Source organism: Dendrobates tinctorius, unplaced genomic scaffold, assembly GCF_039654945.1.
Source record: "Dendrobates tinctorius isolate UK_male_01 unplaced genomic scaffold, ASM3965494v1 ptg000086l, whole genome shotgun sequence".
Taxonomy (NCBI): Eukaryota; Metazoa; Chordata; class Amphibia; order Anura; family Dendrobatidae; genus Dendrobates; species Dendrobates tinctorius.
Window position 1 is genome coordinate 43,463,498 of NW_027361754.1, and position 22,826 is coordinate 43,486,323.

At 41.9% G+C, this 22,826-nt stretch overlaps 1 protein-coding gene across 1 annotated transcript; it reads left to right on the forward strand.

Moving 5' to 3' along the window:
• The first annotated feature begins 7,818 nt into the window (after positions 1 to 7,818).
• On the forward strand, positions 7,819 to 20,826 carry RNF223 (ring finger protein 223). The gene is made up of 2 exons (XM_073585327.1): positions 7,819 to 7,953; positions 18,500 to 20,826. The coding sequence occupies exon 2, from the start codon at positions 18,508 to 18,510 to the stop codon at positions 19,168 to 19,170; it is 663 nt and encodes a 220-aa protein (XP_073441428.1). The 5' UTR covers positions 7,819 to 7,953; positions 18,500 to 18,507; the 3' UTR covers positions 19,171 to 20,826.
• Positions 20,827 to 22,826: the final 2,000 nt, after the last annotated feature.

Consider the following 22,826-nt stretch of genomic DNA (forward strand, 5'->3'; position numbering starts at 1 on the left):
TGACAGGGACAGATTATAGCGATGGCGACAAAGAGTCGCCGCTAAAGGGGACACACCACCACACAAACATTTCACAAACACCATACAAACATCACACAGACACACACAACACAAACACCACCCCACAAATACCACAACACCATCCCATAAATACCACATGCACACCATACACACACAGACCACACAAACATGCAAACACACTCAGATGGATACACCCTACGTACACAAACGAACATTACTGAGCAGCAATATTGGTCAGGCGAAAAATGCCTCATAGTAAGATTGTCATTATTGCTTACTATACAGAGAGCTTTCGTCACTGAAGCTACTGAGGTAAAGTGAAAGCTGAGCTGCGATTGGTTGCTATGGGCAACTAGACAAGTCTGCCTGTGAGGTGGTTTTCATTACGGAGATGTGAGCTCCTTCAGGTCATAGTAATACTGTGTGAAGGCTGCTCTGTATTTACTATTCATCCTACTACATCTCTTATCAGTGTCTGGTGAATACTAAAGGGTCATAATTAGAGTTGAGCGATACCGTCCGATACTTCAAAGTATCGGATCGGAATGGATCGGCCGATCTTTAAAAAAAAGTATCGGTATCGCCGATTCCGATACCGGAAGTCCCATTCAAGTCTATGGGACTTCCGGTATCGGAATAAGAAAAACCCTGTTTTTGCCTTGTACAGCCTCTCTGGGGTCTGTACGGGCCTTTCGGGGGGCTGTGCCGGCCTGCCAGGGGGTCTGTGCAGGCTCCGGTGGTCTGTGCCGGCCTGCCAGGGGGGCTGTGCAGGCCTGCCGGTGGTCTGTGCAGGCTCCGGTGGTCTGTGCCGGCCTGCCGGGGGGCTGTGCCGGCCTGCCGGTGGTCTGTGCAGGCTCCGGGGGGCTGTGCCGGCCTGCCGGGGGGCTGTGCCGGCCTGCCGGTGGTCTGTGCAGGCTTCGGGGGTCTGTGCAGGCATTGCCCGATGGGACTACAAGTCCCATCGGGCGATGCCTGCTACCATGACAGTGATTGACACATTAGCCAATGATGGGACAGTAGTAGTCCCATCATCCGGCTAATGTGTTGAATGTAAAAAAAAAAAAAAAAAAACATTACATGCTACATACATACAACATGCATACTACATACATGCTACATTCATACTACATACTACATACATGCTACATTCATACTACATAAATACTACATACATACTACATATATACTACATGCATGCTACATACATGCTACATTCATACTACATAAATACTACATGCAACATACATACTACATATATACTACATACATACTACATATATACTACATGCATGCTACATACATACTGCATGCTACATACATACTACATACATACTACATGCATGCTACATACATACCACATACATACTACATACATACCACATACATACTACATACATACCACATACATACTACATACATACTACATGCATGCTACATGCTACATACATAACACATACATACTACATGCATGCTACATACATACTACATGCTACATACCACATACATACTACATATATACTACATGCATGCTACATACATACTGCATGCTACATGCATGCTACATACATACTACATACATACTACATGCTACATACATACTACATATATACTACATGCATGCTACATACATACTGCATGCTACATGCATGCTACATACATACTACATACATACCACATATATACTACATACATACTACATACAATACATTCATACAATACATACATAGACATACAGTACATATAACATAGAGTAACATACTTACCAATACTTGTCACATTGTTCCCCGAAGCCATTGTCTTTTCCGGAATAAATATTAACATAACAAACCACAACAATACTCACCCACGATCCGAAGCAGTCCACGAGTGTGTCCCACGACGATCTTGGGTAGAGAACTGCAGCATCAGCTGATGCTGCCGTTCTCTACGGGCTGCAGGAATCCAATGACGGAAGGTAGGTATCCTTCCGCACTGTATTCCTCCGCCACTTAAAAAAAAAAAAAGTCCCTAGTCTCACTTTATGCCATTGCTGTGTGGGAATTTCCCACGCAGCAATGGCATAAAGTGAGACTAGGGACTTTTTTTTTTTTAAGTGGCGGAGGAATACAGTGCGGAAGGATACCTACCTTCCGTCATTGGATTCCTGCAGCCCGTAGAGAACGGCAGCATCATCTGATGCTGCAGTTCTCTACCCAAGATCGTCGTGGGACACACTCGTGGACTGCTTCGGATCGTGGGTGAGTATTTTTGTGGTTTGTTATGTTAATATTTATTCCGGAAAAGACAATGGCTTCGGGGAACAATGTGACAAGTATTGGTAAGTATGTTACTCTATGTTATATGTACTGTATGTCTATGTATGTATTGTATGAATGTATTGTATGTAGTATGTATGTAGTATATATGTGGTATGTATGTAGCATGTAGTATGTATGTAGTATGTATGTAGCATGCATGTAGCATGCAGTATGTATGTAGCATGCATGTAGTATATATGTAGTATGTATGTAGCATGTAGTATGTATGTAGTATGTATGTAGCATGCATGTAGCATGCAGTATGTATGTAGCATGCATGTAGTATATATGTAGTATGTATGTAGCATGCATGTAGTATATATGTAGTATGTATGTAGCATGTAGCATGTATGTAGTATGTATGTGGTATGTATGTAGCATGTAGTATGTATGTAGCATGCATGTAGCATGCATGTAGTATGCATGTAGCATACATGTAGTATGTATGTAGTATATATGTAGTATGTATGTAGCATGTATGTAGTATGTATGTGGTATGTATGTAGCATGTAGTATGTATGTAGCATGCATGTAGTATATATGTAGTATGTATGTAGCATGTAGTATGTATGTAGTATGTATGTAGTATGTATGTGGTATGTATGTAGCATGCAGTATGTATGTAGCATGTATGTAGTATATATGTAGTATGTATGTAGTATATATGTAGTATGTATGTAGCATGTAGTATGTATGTAGCATGCAGTATGTATGTAGCATGTATGTAGTATATATGTAGTATGTATGTAGTATATATGTAGTATGTATGTAGCATGTAGTATGTATGTAGCATGCATGTAGTATGCATGCAGTATGTAGGTAGTATTTTTTTTTTTTTTAACATTTAACACATTAGCTGGATGATGGGACTACTACTGTCCCATAATTGGCTAATGTGTCAATCACTGTCATGGTAGCAGGCATCGCCAGATGGGACTTGTAGTCCCATCGGACGATGCTTGCACAGACCCCCGGACATCAGCACAGCCCCCCGGCAGGCCGGTACAGACCCCCACAGGGTGCACAGACCACCGGCAGGCCGGCACAGCCCCCCGGCAGGCCGGTACAGACCCCCACAGGGTGCACAGACCACCGGCAGGCCGGCACAGCCCACCGGCAGGCCGGTACAGACCCCCACAGGGTGCACAGACCACCGGCAGGCCGGCACAGCCCCCCGGCAGGCCGGTACAGACCCCGGGCAGTCCACACAGCCCCCCGGCAGGCCGGCAGAGACCCCCGGAAGGCCCGAAATGACGGCGCATCATGATGCGCACACACCGCGCATCATGATGACGTCAGGCTGTCAATCAACTTTGAACTTCCGATTCCGATGCCGAATTCCGATATTGAAAAAAATATCGGAAGTCGGTATCGGAATTCCGATACAGCAAGTATCGGCCGATACCCGATACTTGCGGTATCGGAATGCTCAACACTAGTCATAATACTAAGGACTGTTTTTTTAAAATGCTGCCCAAAAATAACCATCTGTTGGGCAAGTTCATCCAAAAGCTGAGAAAGAAATTTCTTTCCCATGTACAGGATAGGTGATAGCTTACTGATCGGTCAGGATCCAAGTACTAGGATCCACAATGTTTAGTAAAATGGAGAAATATAATCCCCCACAGAACAATTATCATAGTTACAAAATGGATTGGTAGACTGGACGCCCGACCACCACTCCATTCATTCTCTATGGGACATGTAAAAAGCCGAGCACAGCGCTCTGCAGCCCGGTAGTGAATGGAGCGGCGATCAAGCATGCGCACTGCTGCTCAAATCTAACAAGGATAAAATTGCCCATACTACCGACTAATTGGTGCGGTCCCAACGATTGGACCCCTGTCAATCACTAAGCTACCACCTAGCATATGAATTAGGTTACAGCTTGTTTTCAGAGGACAACCCCTTTGAATCAAGTTTCAAATGTTTCAGACTGTAAAGAATTATTTCACCCTTTCAGGATGTGGTGTCCACACTTATCACCATTGGTTTCTATAAGCAGTTCAATGCTGGTGGATGTGGACCACGGGACTGGGCTTACCCTGGAGGGACATGACTAAGTGACTACCTGGTTTATACTAGAGCCTCTAGTGGTGAAGATAGGCTTGGCTGAGGATAGTCACCAGGTGACACTCCAGGGTAGTCCCTGGGACTTCACCAGCTGACCCAAGGGTCAGAGCAGGTATGTGAGGGGCAAGACAGAAGTATAGTCAGACATTCCGGAGTCGGGGCAGGTAGCACAGGTTCACTATACAAGCCGGGATCAGGAGTGGAGAGATCAGAACAGACAAGTAGACAAGCCGGGTGTATAACAGAGGAGACTAAACAAAGGTACACCTTGACAGGAAGCTGGGCACTCATCCCTATAGCCAGGTAAAAACTCACTAGCAAGGAGGAGGATGTAGCAGTTCTGGAATGTTGCAAGAGGCTACATAGAGAAATGGACTAACACTGGGAGGAGCAGCGCAGTTACCACAATGAGTAAGGTGGCGCTTCCCAGCAGTGAGAGTCCCGTGCATGTCAAGCAGTTGATCTGAAAATAGAGATATCAGACTTGTTGAGATATCCATTTTCATGGATGGAACACATAACCATTGTAGTCTATGGGGCTGCTCACATGTATGTGGTTTATAGTTTTTCTCATACAACAAAAACAGTTGCTACACCAATGCTAGAAAATTCACACAAAAAATGCCTGCAAATCAGAGCCAGCACATTGATGAAATACAGTATTCTGGAAACTATGTATACCATTGTAGTATACTGTACTTGCCAACTTCTCACAACAACTCAAAGTCCTGTAAAAGATGCAAAAGGTTTTTAAAAATGCAGCACTTTGGGGCAGTTTCTTGAATGGCGGTGATCTGGAATCCAATCACACATCCGAAGGATAGGAAAAGGAGTGTGCAGAAGAGTTATCTGTAGAAGCGGATGGTGGCTATGAAAAAAAATGTCAACAGCTCATTTTGAGTATCACATTTCCACTCCTCCAGGAAGGCCATCAAAGTTGTCAAATGTGCCATATAGTTGTGATGTAGAGGACCACTGTGCATGTTGCCTTCACAAATATGATCTGGTTGCTTTGTAACTTGTACATGAGGTCCACCTTGGCAAATATCTGATCTCTGTACCTCCAACATATAGGAGCACAAAGGCCTCTCCGTGACATAGCAAGACTCCAGCGTTGTAAGTGATGCAGAGGCGTAGCTAGAGTTTTGGTTCGGGGGGGGTGCGAAAATTCTGAGTTGGCCCCTAACCAGGTAACCCTGATTACAACTCGGTGACGCACCCTAATAGTGGATGTAGGAGAACATCAGCAGATGACAGTGATGTTACTGAAAATAATCTCTATATAAAGACCAATATTGATATTACCGCCATATGGTCCATGGTAGACATCAGTGCTACAGAACATATAAAAGCGTTACAGCGCAGTTATAGATGACGACTTACCGCTGACATTCTTTCTGATGGATGGAATCTTTGACTTTTCCCGTCTTTTCCATCTGGCCCAGACCGACATGACAACTTTGTCCAGCTAGGACTCGACTGCAGAGAATACAACAAAAACACATTTCACTTCTCACATTTTCAGCACTGTCACGATCTATTCCCAACTTGCACAAACTCCTCATACTGCTGATACCCCAATACTGAGTTGTGTGTCCCTATTTACTGCATCTGATGTGTGGTTCTGTGTGCCCTCTAAATTCTAAAGCAACCCTCTAGAATATAGTAATGCTGGGTGCAAGTGCCCTAGAAAACAGTGCCCACATTTTGTCCCCTAGAAAGTAATAATGCCCTGTGTGTGCCCCTTTGACAGTCACAGTAAACTGAATTCCCCTATAACAATAAGGCACTTTACATTTAATAATGTCCCAAGTCTCCCCCTTTAAAGCTCTCCTCTACACAATATGATGCTCTTATACAGTCTAATGCTCCCTCACTGTATATATATAGCCTTTAGTATCCCCCAAACTGTTTGATAGCTCCAAATACTGTATGATGGCCCCCTAGATAGCCTCCATATAGTATAACACACCAGACAATCCTCAATATAGTATAATGCACTCCCCATAGGCTCAAAATATAGTATAAGGCACTCCCCATAGGCCTCCATATAGTATAATGCACTCCCTATAGGCCCCAAATATAGTATAATACACTCCCCATAGGCCTACATATAGTATAATGCACTCCCCATAGGCAGCCTGTATAGTATAACGCACCACCATAGGCAGCCTGTATAATATAGTGCACCCGAATTGGCAGCCTGTATAGTATAATGCTGCCCCATGAAAAAAAAATCCTATACTCACCTCTCTTCCTCCTGGCTCCTCCGCTGCTCTGAGCACCCACACATATCCTGACAGTGGGCGCCGGGTAGTGACATCATGGCGCCCGCTGTCAGGGTCTGAGTCAGACACCGAGAGGGGGATGATGGGAGAGGGATCGTAATGCTCCTTCTCTCATCAGTGCGATGATGGGCGGGGGGGCCCACTGCTGGCACCGGGCCCCTACCGCCTGTGCTCAAGGGCCCCATAGCGGCCGAGCAGCAGTGCAGGGATATCGATTCTCCCTGCTCTGCTGCAGAATGTAACTGTATCGGTGTGCTGCGCGTAGCTTCGGGTGGGCCCCCTCAGAGTGCAGGGCCCAGGGCCACTGCACCCTCTCCGCACCCCCCCCGGTGGCTGTGCTACTGATTGTAAGTGAGGGCTTTGTTAATCAGTGGCGCAACTTGAAATTTCACTGGCCTGAATACTAAACCTTCAATAAGGCCCCCAACTTACATGGGTCTTTAATGGTATTGGTTTCTTGTATGAGTCAAAGAGACCATTTTGGGCCTTCAACTGCAACTCTTTTACCCACTACACACCCATGGTTACAGACTTTGCAATCAATGCCTCAAATACTAGACCATTGCATACCTACCATTGAGTAAAGCTCCTAAAATACCCTAGGAGATGACCTTATATTAGTCTATCATCATACCCATCACCCAGGGATCATGTGAACCTTATGAGGACCACCTCTCTCCAATAAGTATTACAAATTTAGAGAGAGAGGCAAGGACCTTGTGACCATGGTGTGTTTCTCATCTAAAGAACATGGAGAGGAGGCAAATAAGCTCGGTCCATTTGGGCCCAGGAAGTGGTTTTCTTTCTTTCTTGAAATGTTTTGAAATATTTGTCCCACCATCTGCATGCTGATGACCTAGCCTTCAAAAAAAAAAAAAAAAGATATGCAAAAATATCCTTGTATTGCTACAGCTTACACATCTGACAAGAAGAACAAACATCGCCTTTGTTTTCGGGCTGCTCCTTAAGACCTAAATGGACACTCATTAACATACAGAAGAACACAAACAACAGCTCTTGTCCAATAAGTGACTCCAGCTTCTTAGAGAGCACATCCTCCGTCACAGGTATGAGAGGAACACCCTCCCTGACTCACCTGGCTCTATGAAGCTACATAAGCACCTGACATTGGAGTCCAACCTGCACATGCTGAAGGACAGAAGAACTGGCAGGGATTGGAAAGTGAGAAACCAGAGTGAATGCCTCCTGGCTGTACAGCTATCCAGCTGTAGGAATATAGACCACATTACTTTAGCACCTGGGGAAAACTTCTGGTAAGTTTAAAAGAAAGTTTTAGAAAAGTAGCCGGGCTGAGGCGATCATTGGGCGCAAATATTATAAAGTATTATTGGACATGTGGAATCAAAGGTAAATGAACTACATTGTATTCATCTCAGAGACTTGGATGCAGAAGAGACTCCAGTGAGGTACAAGACAGGTTCAGCCTCCGCTGCTTCTATATATCTGGACTATAACTTTTTACCTTCTTTGTTTTTACTTCTTTCTATATTACAATCTATACACATACAGAAAATAAGACAAATAGTAATCACAAATTTGGTGATTAAAGTAAAATGTAGGAAACAAAGCACAGATACTTAATATATATGTATATATTATACACACACACACACACACACACACACGTTGTGAACCTTAAATTGTATTCAACATTTATTTTAAAGTTATTTATTATATATGAAATAGTTAGAAATATTCAAGTATATTATACACACATTTATATACACTATAATATAGATATATTATATATACATGCACTAATATATATATATATATACACACACATACTGTAAAATATGTGTGCACATATATATTACTTACAAATACATACATATATACACACACACACTATTATATATATATATATATATATATACACACACACACATGCATACATGCATTATATACTTACACACACAATATATATATATATACTGTATACACACACATTAAATACACACATATATATATATATATATACACACACACACATATATGCATACTACTTTTAACAAGTTTTATACTATATTTCTTGCATACTTACGCCTTTTTTAAACACTAAATTTTCACATTTACTATTTGATCTTATTTTCTGAAATGGTTGAAGCCAATACTCTCAAACTCTTCCAGAGTAATCAATAGCGGGACATATATTATATATAGGTTTTTAATAGCTTTACTTCTTTGAGGTTTCGCCCACGCATCTGGTGTTGATTTCATTCTAGAACTGCCACAAGCTTGCTTTGCAAAGAATGAAATCTGTAGTGATAATCAACAGAATAAATTGACATTGCAGATTTAAAATCCCAAGCGCGGGTCTGATTGTATTGGAGGAAAGCAGTGTTGTGTGAATCATACCCTTCCACAATTATTGTTGCCAATGGGCTGCTGCCAGCTGATATAAAACAAGCATTGGACAGTTTAAGGAATATACATTTATGAAGTGCCTTACAATTCTTGAGGGTGTTTCACACTCCCTCACCCTCACTTTTGTGTTGTTTTTTCAAAACACTGCTGCCTTTTTTTTTTGCATCCAGACGAGGATCCACCATTGGATCCAGTCAATTTCCCATACATTTAAAATCCACTTGTGACTTTGATGCAAAAAACTGCACTGACATTTAAAAAGAACGATTGTGCAATCACCATTTGATGGGCATCTGTTTGGAATGAAAGGTCCTGTGGTACTCTAGATCAGCAATGATGTATGAGTATTTGCTGGAATCCGCATTCTTCCTCGATGCCGGCATTATGAGGACGTCAGGAGTTAACGTGTACATCATACACAAGGAATGGCAGGACAACAGTTAGTGCAGATTTTCAGAGATGACAGATCTATATATTTCTTAGTCATTGTTCCACTAGAGAAGAAGTTACTCATCAGAGTTTGTGTATTTTGCTAGCTGATATTTGCGGAGCGTGCTTTGTACTCGGCAGCACTCGCCTCTTGGCCAGCGGGAATGTTTTGCACAGTCCCTGTGATGTGTGTTTTATTTCTGGGGTGTGTATTTAGTTTTATCTGAGGTGTGGTACAGTGTATAGATACACATAGGACTGCTGTAATAAAATCTGCCTTGTTTGGGTTCTCTAGGAATGCGCTGCGTATGGTTAGATGGAAAGCTTTTAAAAGTTGCAACGCCATTAAGTTGTGCATCAAGCTGGGTGTTTTATTTATTGGCCCAAATTCACTTAATGAGCCTCAGACATATCTTTCATGTACAACATATAAATATAGGTAATATATAATGCTTAAATGTCGTCTGAATAAAAATAAAAAGCAGCATACTGATAAAGTGAAGGACCCCATGATGGAAACCCAATGGACCCTTTTAGGGTCAATGGTGCCCATTGTGTATTGGATCTGGCAATAGCGCTGAGTTTGATTTTTCCGTTTCTTAAACTTCAAAGACTAATGCATTAAAGGATCAATCTTTATTCTCTTTCCCTACGCGCTTCGAAGTAAAAAAACTTCTTCCTCAGGGGATGACATACAACTGGATGACTTTAATGCATTAGTCTTTGTATAATATGTCAAGCAGCGCACGGAACCCATAAAGAATCCAGTGAAGTTTATGTTTCGGTGGTCACTTGTTTGACCTTTGGACGTGCAGCAGCTGACTATCAATTCCATGCGATTTATCTCTCCTACAACAGGTGAGCTGAATATATATATTTATTTTGCCTTAACCATCGGATAAGACCCTATTTGCGCTTTTTTAAGTTCCTCTAGTGCAATATATTTTTCCATTTCTATAATGGAATCGAAAAATGGAAATTTAAAACCATAAATAAACCATAAGTGCAAACGCTCGGTTGTCTAGGAATCGAGATGTCAAGGACCCCAGCCAACTTGGATATCGTGTATACACAAACATTACCCGACACCCGTAGACCGTGGCATGCTGTAGGGGGTGTGTGGTTGCATACGTGTCTTATGGGGGTCAAAAGTCCATTTCCCATTCAAGATACCATTATTTCACATGGTACATATTGATTGAAGTTATGAATCTAGTGATAGACCTTGCATAGTTACAGTAATTATTCCAGTATTCCCATAACTATCAAATATTAAGGACAAAAAGATTCATTTTTTACATGAACAATTCAAAGCGTTCGTTCCAGATCATCTTCCCATTTGAGATGCTGTCGATCATGTTCCTTCATCCGATGATTGGCTCATTTAGGTCTGCATGAATATCAGTTATCGGCAGCATATCACCCTGTAGTGTATCATGATTGCATTATCGATCGTTCTGTCCCTATACTATTTGGGTCAGTCTGCATGAACTGGGCTATGAAAAAAGGGATCGGTTGACTTGTATATAGTCGATCAGCACTCATAGGTACACTTAAAATGTTCTACCTCTATTATACAACCTGTGGATCAGAGGTGGTCGGGATACTAAGACAGTCACTGATTTCTTTAAAAAAGTTGCTTTGCTGAGTGGTGTACTGGCCTACAGAATTTCTATTGATCCTTCAATTGTAAGGTGTGACTTGGTGGATGCGGTCTGTGTTGAGAAGTTGACATGGATTACGCAGGACTCAAAGTCTTCACCGCAGGAGTACTCTCACGTAATACCTGATATACCGTGTCTATAATAAGTGCATGTTCGAGCAGCAGTGATGGAGAAGGGATGGTCAGGTCTGGACTGATCTGGATTGTTTATATATACTCAAAAGTGCAATTAACTTAATAGTTCGGGAGGATTCCGGTTCAACTCCAGAGCAATCCTTTGTGCTTATTTTAATTTGGAACTTTTTAATTGGTTTGTAAAACAATTCTAGTAACACATTATACTGTCCCATCTTATTTTTAGAAAAACCTGATTAAAGTAGCATTTCCATTAAATGTGGGTACATGTATATAGTGTAATGCGAGTATATTTATATACTCAGCTGCCACTGCCTTGTCCAGGATCAAGCGCCGTTCTTCTCCTCTTTTCAGTAACAGCACCGTGAGTCAGACTTTCCGGGTCACATTATGCACTATGGATGAGCTAGAAGTCTCTTCTACAGTGTAAGTCTATGGAGCCTGATTGTTCAGATGCCCAATAGGCTTACAGTGTATATATATATTATATACTCCTATTCTGAAGGTAACAAATGGCATAGCGTGACCTGGAGAATTAAAAGCAGTGACATCACTGAGAAAAGGAATGGCACTAGATACTGGAGAAGGTGGAAGTATGAGTATATTAATACACTATATTACGTGCACATATACACACATTTAATGAAAAATAAGTGCTTCTTCAATAACCCCAAGGTGCGATAAGGCATCTCAGTGTTTGGCCGAACTCACACATCCGTGACAACATCTGTGACACAGGAGTACGGACTGTGATGTCCAGCCCAGCCATAAGTCTCCTGACCGAAACCCAACAGCCTTATAAGCTGCCGGCTGTTTTGGACACCACAGGCCATACTCTTTGAGCTGAACAGTTCCTTTCAGAAGGACCGGTTGCTTTGGCCATAATGCCTAGTTACCTGTCTTTTACAAAAGGGTCTTCCGGGCTTTTGTCACCTGGCAACAAAAATTACAAATTCTTGTTTTATGACACTTAAGTTTTAATAAAATCAGTCCGTACATGTTAACTTTTTAGTTATTTTTAGAGAAATCGTATTAATAAAGCGAGAGGAGAGATCTCAGCGTTCATGGATGTCTGAATATGGTGAAACACAGTCCGAGTACAGATCGTGATGTACAGACCGGTCACAAGTCTCCTGAACCCAAACGAACAGCCTCATAAGCTGCCGGCCGTACTCCGACAGTGTCTCACAGACATCTAAGCTTGCCCTTTCTCTGTGATGGTTTCAGAAAGATTAGACGCTATGGCTCTTTTATATAGGGTTATCAAGGATGGTGGCACTTGGCATCCAGCGTCATATCTTCATCTTAAAGGGAATGTTTTCTTCTACACATCTTTGTTGCCTCAGAATAGGTCAATTGACTTTTACATCCCTTTATAAGCTCAGGGGCCCATATTATTCTGAGGCTTAGAAGTGTCTTCCCTTATAGGGTTAACTCTACAATCAGCCTGTACTTTAACCATAGCCACCATTAAAATAAACCTCAAACAAAAGGCACACATACTATCAGCTTTTGTGACCGTGGAATGAACATTTCAGAACCAGTTTCGACAAGAAGTCTACCAGTTTCTATTGCCGACCGGGTGGAATTCAGCTGGATTACAAACATACTGAGAGAAAGGCAAAACATCCAATTTAACGGTTACTAATTTTTAAAGGACTTTCAATTATCATCAGCTCAGTCAAAGTCAATAACACTGACCAGACTGGTTCTAGTCTGCATCCCTAGCCTTGGGCTAGGCAGTGTGGTTGATGGCCCCCTATTATGGCCAGCACACAGGACACGTATGGATGGTGCTATATCTACCCATTACCAGAGATCTCACTAAAAAATTTTTTGTGCACGAACAGTTAACGAAGACCATTAACATGGCTGTAGACTGAACACATTCTGATTACTTTACAGGGCACTTATATAAACATGCCTACTGAATGACCGATGTGTTAGGCCACGTTCACACATTCAGTGTTTGATCAGTACTTTACACTAGTATTTGTAAGGCAAAACCAGGTGTGGGTGAAAAATACCAAACATGCGTGTGTCCTTAGTCTCCCAGTGTGAGCGGATATAAATTGTTACTTTGGTTCCTTATAGGATCCAAAAACTTTATTACCAGAGAAACCAGAAAATAACACTTAGGAAAGTTATACATAATTTAAAAAAAAAATTCTACAGACGAGAATGTACGACATAAAACCCCTGTGCTGGCAAGTCTGACATGGAATGGACACGAGAGAGTGCGAGATGAGAAGGATACACAATAGTTAGATACCTGGATAGAGGAGTGCGAGATATAGAACACCGATAAATTTTGATAGACAGATGAAAAGATAAGATTGAGTGATATTTGATATACAGACAGAGGTGCAAATACCATATGCAAAAAAAATGTATTGGTCTTAACCCCAACCAAAATATTCCTGGGGAACTATGATCAGCTATAGGTGGTATCTATGACTTGTGTAATTTATAGCAATGATCTCATAGTGCAAGGGATCTTTAGGACCCCCTTAGATTCCAGGGCCTGGGGGCAATCACAACCTCATCAAGAGCTATAGTGGTTCCACCATCTCTCTCAACAACATTTCCTTTTCCTATGGCTACAGTGGGTATGGAAAGTATTCAGACCCCTTTAAATTTTTCACTCCGTTTCAGTGCAGCCATTTGGTAAATTCAAAAAAGTTCATTTTTTTCTCATTAATGTACACTCTGCACCCCATCTTGACTGACAAAAAAGAAATGTAGAAATTTTGGCAAATTAAAGAAAAATTGAAATATCACATGGTGATAAGTATTCAGACCGTTTGCTCAGACACTCATATTTAAGTCACATGCTGTCTATTTCCTTGTGATCCTCCTTGAGATGTTTCTTCTCCTTCATTGGAGTTCAGCTGTGTTTAATTAAACGGATAGAACTTGATTTGTAAAGGCACACACCTGTCTATATAAGACCTCACAGCACACAGTGCATGTCAGACCAAATGAGAATAATGAGGTCAAAGAAAATGGCCAAGGAGCTCAGAGACAAAATTGTGGCAAGGTACAGATCTGGCCAAGGTTACAAAAGAATTTCTACAGTACTCGAGGTTCCTAAGAGCCCACTGGCCTCCATAATCCTTAAATGGAAGAAGTTTGGGACCACCAGAAGTCTTCTTAGACCTGGCCGTCCAGCCAAACTGAGCAATCGTGGGAGAAGAGCCTTGGTGAAGGAGGCAAAGAAGAACTCCAACATAACTGTGGCTGAAGCTCCACAGATGCAGTAGGGAGATGGGAGAAGGTTCCTCAAAGTCAACTAGCACTGCAGCCCTCCACCAGTCAGGTCTTTATGGCAGAGTGGCCCGATGGAAGCCTCTCCTCAGTGCCAGACATATGAAAGCCTGCATAGAGTTTGCTTAAAAAACACATGAAGTCCTCCCAGACTATGAGAAATAAGATTCTCTGGTCTGATGAGACGAAGATAGAACTTTTTGGTGATAATTCTAAGCGGTATGTATGGAGAAAACCAGGCACTGATCATCACCTACCCAATACAATCCCAAGAGTGAAACATGGTGGAGGCAGCATCATGCTATGGGGGCGTTTTTCAGCTGCAGAGACAGGACGACTGGTTGCAATTGAAGGAAACATGAATGCGGCCAAATACAGAGATTTCCTAGATGAAAACCTCTTCCAGAGTGCTCTAGACCTCAGACTTGGCCAAAGGTTCACCTTCTAACAAGACAGTGACCCTAAGTACACAGCTAAAATAACAAAGGAGTGGCTTCAGAACAACTCTGTGACCATTCTTTACTGGCCCAGCCAGGGCCCTGGCCTAAACCCAATTGAGCATCTCTGGAAAGACCTGAAAATGGCTGTTCACCAACATTCACTATTCAACCTGACGGAACTGGAGAGGATCTGCAAGGAAGAATGGCAGAGGATCCCCAAATCCAGGTGTGAAAAACTTGTTGCATCACTCCCAAGACGACTCATGGCTGTACTATAGCTCAAAAGGATGCTTCTACTCAATACTGAGCAAAGGTTCTAAATACTTATGACCATATGTTATTTCAGTTTTTCTTTTTTAGTAAATTTGCAAAAATTTCTACATTTCTGTTTTTTTTTCAGTCAAGATGGGGTGCAGAGTGCACATTAATGAGAAAAGAAATGAACTTTTTCGTATTTACCAAATGGCTGCAATGAAACAGAGTGAAAAATTTAAAGGGGTCTGAATACTTTCCGTACCCACTGTATATCCAGAAACAAGAGGCCCAGAAGAGTTAGAGGTTGTTGTGGCCATCATCATGTGACCCTCAGGACTCCGTTCATTGCTCTGAAGGAACAAAAGCATATATTCTATATTGGGGGACATGAATGCCCCTTTGTCATCAGATGCTGAGGTCACAGTCTGGACCTGAAGTATGCTCTTCTCCCCCTGCCGATCATGATGAGGTTGTGTTGAGAGATGCTGAGCACAGACACAATAATGAGCGATCACGAGTGCGCTGACACACAGGCACACGCTTCCACATGCCTTTATCCAGGAATCCAATTAATGCTTATGTAAGAAACTCACCGCATTAATAAGCCAAAGATGTCATCCCACTGAAGACTCATTACACATTCATGATTTAATTATGCCAGTGTTAAATGGCTGTGCAATGTGCCTAGATGTGTTGAACACAGGCTAACAAGGTGCACACTTATGGAATAATAATTTTAGGTTTTTTTTGCATAGATGGGTCATGGTTTCCAAGTATATATTGCAACATAGTAATGAGCGTTATGCTTAGGTCTTAAAGGTTTTCATGACTTTAGGAACCACTTACCCCCTGGATATACAGTATAATGCAGCTGTGCTGGACAGCACTTCCCAAACCTTGGTAAATTAAAAAGTTTTTTTTTTCCTTTGGGTTATATAGTTCACTTTTACATGTTGTAATACAGACTGCACAAACTATTACAAAGATCGCTTAAACCTGGCGTACTGAGATAATGCATAGCTGCATAATGATCCTTGCAAAATAAGTCAAATTTGGCCGCCTAACCTATGACAGCTCCTCAATGTCGTCCTCCCTGCTGATGTATCTACACCCACCTAGCCTATGACAGCCTCTCAATATCCTCTTCCCTGCTGCTGCTTCTACACCCACCTAGCCTATTTGACAGTTCATCAATGACCATCCTCCCTGCTGAGATCTCACACTGCTCAGTACAAGATGCAACTGCCGATCAGACTGGGTAGTTGGAGACTGAATACGCTGGGCCACATAAGCTCTCACTCGTTAGCTGAACTCCTAAAATGCTCAGGATTATAGAGTTTGAAAATGCAGGTCAGAAAATAAGTACACCAATCATATAAGGATCAAGATCTATTTAATAACATATTCCACTTGTATTGTGAAATATGGCAACATGGGCACTACTAAAAGTTTTCATTTGCTAATTGCGGGGGGGTGTCTCACTGTTGAGAACCTCACTAATCACAAGGACGGGGTCATATGTCCCCCTACCACTGATGTAGAGAGTAATATTAGGGGTCCTAGTATAGTATCTCTATTCCCATCTGAAGCAATATAGAATAGGTAATTAGGTAATGGGGCAATTCATAGTGCAGCACGTCCCAGCCGACTGTATCCCTCCGGAGATGCAGCGCTAGAAACAAGCGGCGTGTTCCACACCTTCCATCCCGGTAATACGCATCTGTCCTCCAGGCACCAGCTAAAATAAAGAAAGATTAAAAGTGACAAAGACTATAAAACCAGCTTACTCCGAGCACGCTGGATATCCCGTGATGAGACGTGCGGTATGATACAGCTCGTATAAACAGCATGATTTAATGACGGTGGATGTAAGCGGAGAACACAAGCTAAGCTGTAACAATATAATATATATTACACGCTCATTGGAGAAAATGGTGACAATTTTAAAGCACATTAAAAAAAAAAAAATCCCCATGCAAATCACAATCTTATCTTACCCTTCCCCAAGCAGCTGTGGTATTTCTGTCGTAATATAAGGAGATGATTACTAATTCAAGGAAATCAATTGCTGGGAAAATACCTGAATGTCATTTCGTTGGCCATCATGACATTGCATTTTACGGTTTCTATATTTGGACTTCGGGGAGTGTAATAGCACACATCAGGTTATACAATTTTCCAAAAATCCCCCTGCCCCCTCATTTACAGATTGAGCAACAATTCTTTATAAAAGGTAAGGAGCGGTTGAATCATTGTACAGCAGCCATGGTAGAAGCAGAGGCAGGAACTGGTAGGTTCATCTAGACTGTACACTGTATATTGGAGGCTGGTCATACACATTAGATAGATGTCGGGTGGAAGTTTGTTCCTTCCGAACCCCCTTACAGATGCACGCACACTCACGGAAACTGAGTGTGCATGTGTTCTCAATAGGGAGAGAGAATAAGCAGCTGCAAAAAACAACTCTGGTGACAAATTCAACAGGTGCAATCCTTATATGCCTCCAGACATCTTTTGGGAAGGAGTGAGTTATAAACAAAAGCTAATAGTTTTGTGTATGGCTAACTCAACATTTTTCATTAAGGAGGTGAAAGAATGGTATTACTTAAGGGTTTGATGGAAATTTAGGCAATAAGGGCGCTTTGTTTCCCTAAAGATAGACCATCAGCAAGGCTGGCACTGTGTCGAGGATTGTGGCTCTGCCACATTTAAGTCTGAGCTATAATAATTAGTGATGAGCAATCATGCTCAGATAAGGTGTTATTTGAGCATGGTGGGGTGCTAATCAAGTGATTTCAGCATGATCAAAGAATATGTTAGAAACAGGTAATCCCTGCACGTGTTGCGCCTGTCGAACAGACGTGGGGATTGTACAAATTTTTTGAGCAAGCCGAAGCCACTCTGTTACCACCCAAGCATGTTCATATAACACCTTACCAGATCACGTTCACTCATCACTAGTAATAACAAACTAGTAGATTTATATTACAAAACAATACTGGGGTAAAACGGTTTAAAATTTTGCAAAATTGACATTTTTCCCACTGGTCTTGGACACCTACACCAGCTTTTTGAAAAGTGGAATAGCTTGGGGGAAAATTCATAATTCACAGAACAAAAAGTGTCATAAACAAAATGTTTGCCATCCCCCTAAAAAGCCATAATTAATAAATTCTGTCCAATATGATTAGGTAATTGTGCCACCAATGAACATCTTTTACATGGTTCTCTTTGTCTTAACAGGTCCAGCCATGGATACAGTTCCAGCCATGGATACAGTTCCAGAAGTCTGGCATACACAGATGGAGCAAGAGGAAAACATGGACAGTAGACCCGAGTGCTCCATCTGCTTCACCAGCTATGACAATATATTCAAGACTCCCAAGGTTCTGCAGTGTTCACACACCTTCTGCCTGGAGTGTGTGGCAAGATTGGTGGCTGCACTACCAACAGACAGCCAACATGACCAGGTCATGTGCCCCTTCTGTCGACAGCCTACCCAAATCCCCCAGCAGGGTGTCCCGGGCTTACAAACAAGTAAAGATCTGTTGTCTAACCTACCTCCGCATTTACAACATGAAGAGCCAGTTTGGATTGAGGGGACCAAGCTTTGCTACAAGCAGGAGCCACAGTCCGATTCTAGTCAAACGAACACGTGCATTTGCGTTGACATTGGGCTGACTAAAAAAGAGGAACCACCAACACCAGTACCACGGAATAGACTCCATAGATTCTTCTGTGGGTGCAGCGACTGGAAAAGACTTTTACTCATTGCTTTCATGGTGATCATACTGTTCTGCATCCTTTTGTGGCCGGTTCAGTGTATCCTGAAGACTGGAAACCTACGTTGTACCACCGAATCCACACCCACCAAGGTGCCACACTCTTCTTTGCTCGTAACAAAAGGCTTATGAGAGGGACCCTAGAAGAACTACGCTCATGTAAGGACTAATATGGGTGGAAATTTGTGTGTCTTCTGTAGACTTGTTCTTAACCTTGTCCAATAGAGACACCAAACAGAAGACATCATGACTGTATTGTGATCTCCTTTTAGGGCAGATGCAAAGGTAGAACTTTTAAAGTTTCAGAACGGTCATAGGCACTAGATGTGACCGAGGGTGGTTGATACATGTAGGTGTAAAAAAAAAAAAAAAAGTTAGGTTGTGCCTTCAAACATCAGAAAATCAGTATTACTTGAAGGCAATGCACTGACTCAAGGCCCGATCTACGGCACATGCAAGGGATGGTTTATCAGTGTTCAGAAATTAAATGTGTCACAGTTTCTACAATATTTAATAAGTAAATGAAATAGACTGTATAAATGCTATAGCCATGGTGTAGATCAAATCTTATTTTAAACGTTAGTCATTGATCAATACTAATTGGAGTTGATGGCTGACTTACACAACCTTGTCCTATTCATCCATACCTTCACAAGGAATACACAGAAGTATTGATATAATCTACATGAAAGACCAGGCTTACTCTGGGCAGGTTGGTTGAGGGGGCCAAAAGTATTCTGTCTTTACAAATATTGGGGGACGTCAAAGAAGCTGGTCCTACATACCAGATCAACGTCAGTGGAACCCATCGATTGGTGGCTGGACATCTATGGCATATGGAGGTGCCCTGACTACTGATGGTAGATGTCAGGAAAGATCAGGCAGCTGGATTGCAACAATCCAGATCCTTTTGTACTCAAAGGACATAAGCCATTGCCAACTAGATAACTGTTGGCCGAACAATAGTTTGTCCAGCAGCCACCTTGTTTGAATCTCCAATACACAAGAAAATCTACTCAGCCAAGTTCTTCTATGTTGTCAGAGAGAGCCACTGTCAAACATATATGGCAGCCGCTTATATCTAGAGAATGAAAATCGGACATGTTGGATCGTTACCGCCCCCAGCCTCCATACACATTAGGCAATTATCCCAACCCATCAAAATTGGCAAGTTTGGCCAATGTTAGCTTAATATATAAGGAGGCCTTTACTCCGTTTTTCAGTATTTAACTCATGAACATGTCTAGTGGGGGGGCAGTAGGAATAGGAGTCAGCTGAAAAGTATATCTAGACTCTCTTAGGTGGCCATCTCAGCACAATGACTGTACAAACCAACCACAGTGGCTCAGTGCACCCTTGTTGTGGGAGAGTGTTGTGCACCCTCCCACCTATTTGTTTTCTAGCTATCTCTACCCTCCTTTTCTTTGATTGACAGCCTTGGCTTTAAAAGAAGGAGTAAGAGATGCATGAAAAGCACGTAGGACTGAAAGTGCACTGAACTGTGACCACGACAGGGTCCACCAAGCTTGCGTGCTTGTTTTGAACAGTCATTTTGTGCGGAGCCTTCCTTTAAAGAGCCGAAATAAACATTGAGAAAGTTTACATTGGGCATCGGTTACCTACCACAGTTAAAGCAAGCCAGGCATACGAACAATCTCCATCCATGATAGACTGCTTGCTCGGACTCGGAGTTAGGCCGTTTAGAAGGATATTACTTATTTTTGCTACATATTGTAAAACATACTATAAATCCATTGGGCTGCACGATAAAGGATGAGAGTTACTCTACCGACCAATAACCTTTTATAAGCGTTCAGTAATCCTATTTAGCCTTTGCCATTTTCTACCATCAGTGCCCGCAGACATCCCGTGAAACTAAATCTCCCAACGGCGGATGTTAAATTACAACACATTTAGGATATAAAAGGCGCGAGTATGAGGTTGGTGTAGGGCACAGGTGGGGGGAAAACCAGTTGGATTTTATTGGCTACAAATAACCTAAAATTGGTTGAATAAAAGAAAGTCATTAAAGAGAGGAATTGGATTTTTATGCTTCTAAAATGCCAGGTTCCACAGCGATGCTGAATCAGAAATAATGGACCTGTAAACAAGCATTTACTGCCATCAAGCACATTAAGGGACCAACGTGAGGGATACCTGGCTTTAAACTAGAGGTCACAGCTCTGAGAGGCGAAAATGTTGGAGTGTAAAAAAAAAAAAAAAAAAGGAACGAGTTCATATATTGTTTAACATAGTATTATAAAGAGAACCGGTCATTTACCATAAATATGTAGTTTTGTTATCTGGTGTAAATGCTGCTGTTCTCCTGAATCTGGTAATGTTTTTCTTTTATTCCTGCACCTCTGCATTCCAGAGATATGGCCCTCTCTTTCTTGTATATAAATCTTGTCTTGTTGTCCAAGTGGGTGAGATCCACAACTCTTCTTACAAACCCTGCCCAGTTGGCTAAAGACTAGATTTGCATACAGGTCAAAGAAGGTCATATCTTAGGAATGGAGAGGCGCAAGAAGAAGGGAAAAACATTGCCGGATTCAGGAGAACAGCAGCGTTTATGTTAAGTAACACACCGACATAAAAGACACACGGCCTCTTCAAAGGGATGGTCTGGTTTAGGAAGTTATTTTAAAATATCCTATTAGGACATTTTTGGATTATTAGAGTGTTACATCTGCTAAAATAGAGAATGGGAACCAAGTAGCTCTCCTTCAGGAAGCCTTACTACGCCCCGGAAGCCTTACTACGCCCCGGAAGCCTTACCACGCCCATGCATAAAATAGCCAATTGATATACCACGTAATGCTTTGTTTCCTTTATGGTGGCGCAACAAAGAAATTAAGGTTTCAGAAAGTGGCAGTGAATTACAGATGATTTACCGAAGTCCGAAGAGTGGGACATCCTTCGATCAGTGAAGTGGTGGACATTTTAAAAAATAAGAATCCCTTTAAGTTATTCCTGGGTCACAAACTCACAAATTTAAGTTTCATAAAGGAATCCATCTGCAAACTCCAATAATCCTGATGATGGCAAGAAAGAGCATAGGAACAAGACCTATAACTGTCCACATTTTGTGTGTGGAGCTTTTACTGTAGACATCTACGTGTTGGTCAAAAGTAGTTAATCATGCCATCACGCCAGAGGTGCAACTTACATCTTGTGGCCCTCAATGAAAAATCACCAACAGGGCCCAACAGTATTTGTCTTATTTATATGGGCCATAGGAACCTTTCGGGCAGCCTCTAAGCTCCAGAGCACGGGTGCAATTGCAACCCCTGCGCCAACTCTAGTTATGTTACCGATTCACAAAGCTCACAACGTCCTCTCATAGTAACCCAGGGGTATTTATAGCACAGTGTCTCATTTTAACCTTTCCCCCTGGACACCAAGGTATTCTAGTGTATTTTCTAAAATATAACCAGACCATTTCCGCCCCCATTGCTTTCTGGCTGCTATAAAGTAGGGTGGACTATGGATGAATTTAGGTGGTCTCCTTATGTATTACTTACTCATTCTCTACCACCTGTATTTTTTTTTTTGCACTGGCTCAATGAAATGTGAAAATTCTTCATGTTTGAGAGCAAATTGAGAAACACAGGGGCTTAAGAATCTGATGATTATACACCGCGGTGTCGACAAATGGTTAAATCAGCTTTACATACAGCTCCGTTATTATTCTGCCATTATCATGGTTTCTCAGTATTTTGTTTACGACTGTGTATTTTTCCAAGAAAACAGTAATAAAATATTTCTTCCTAATTTCTTCCCTGTTT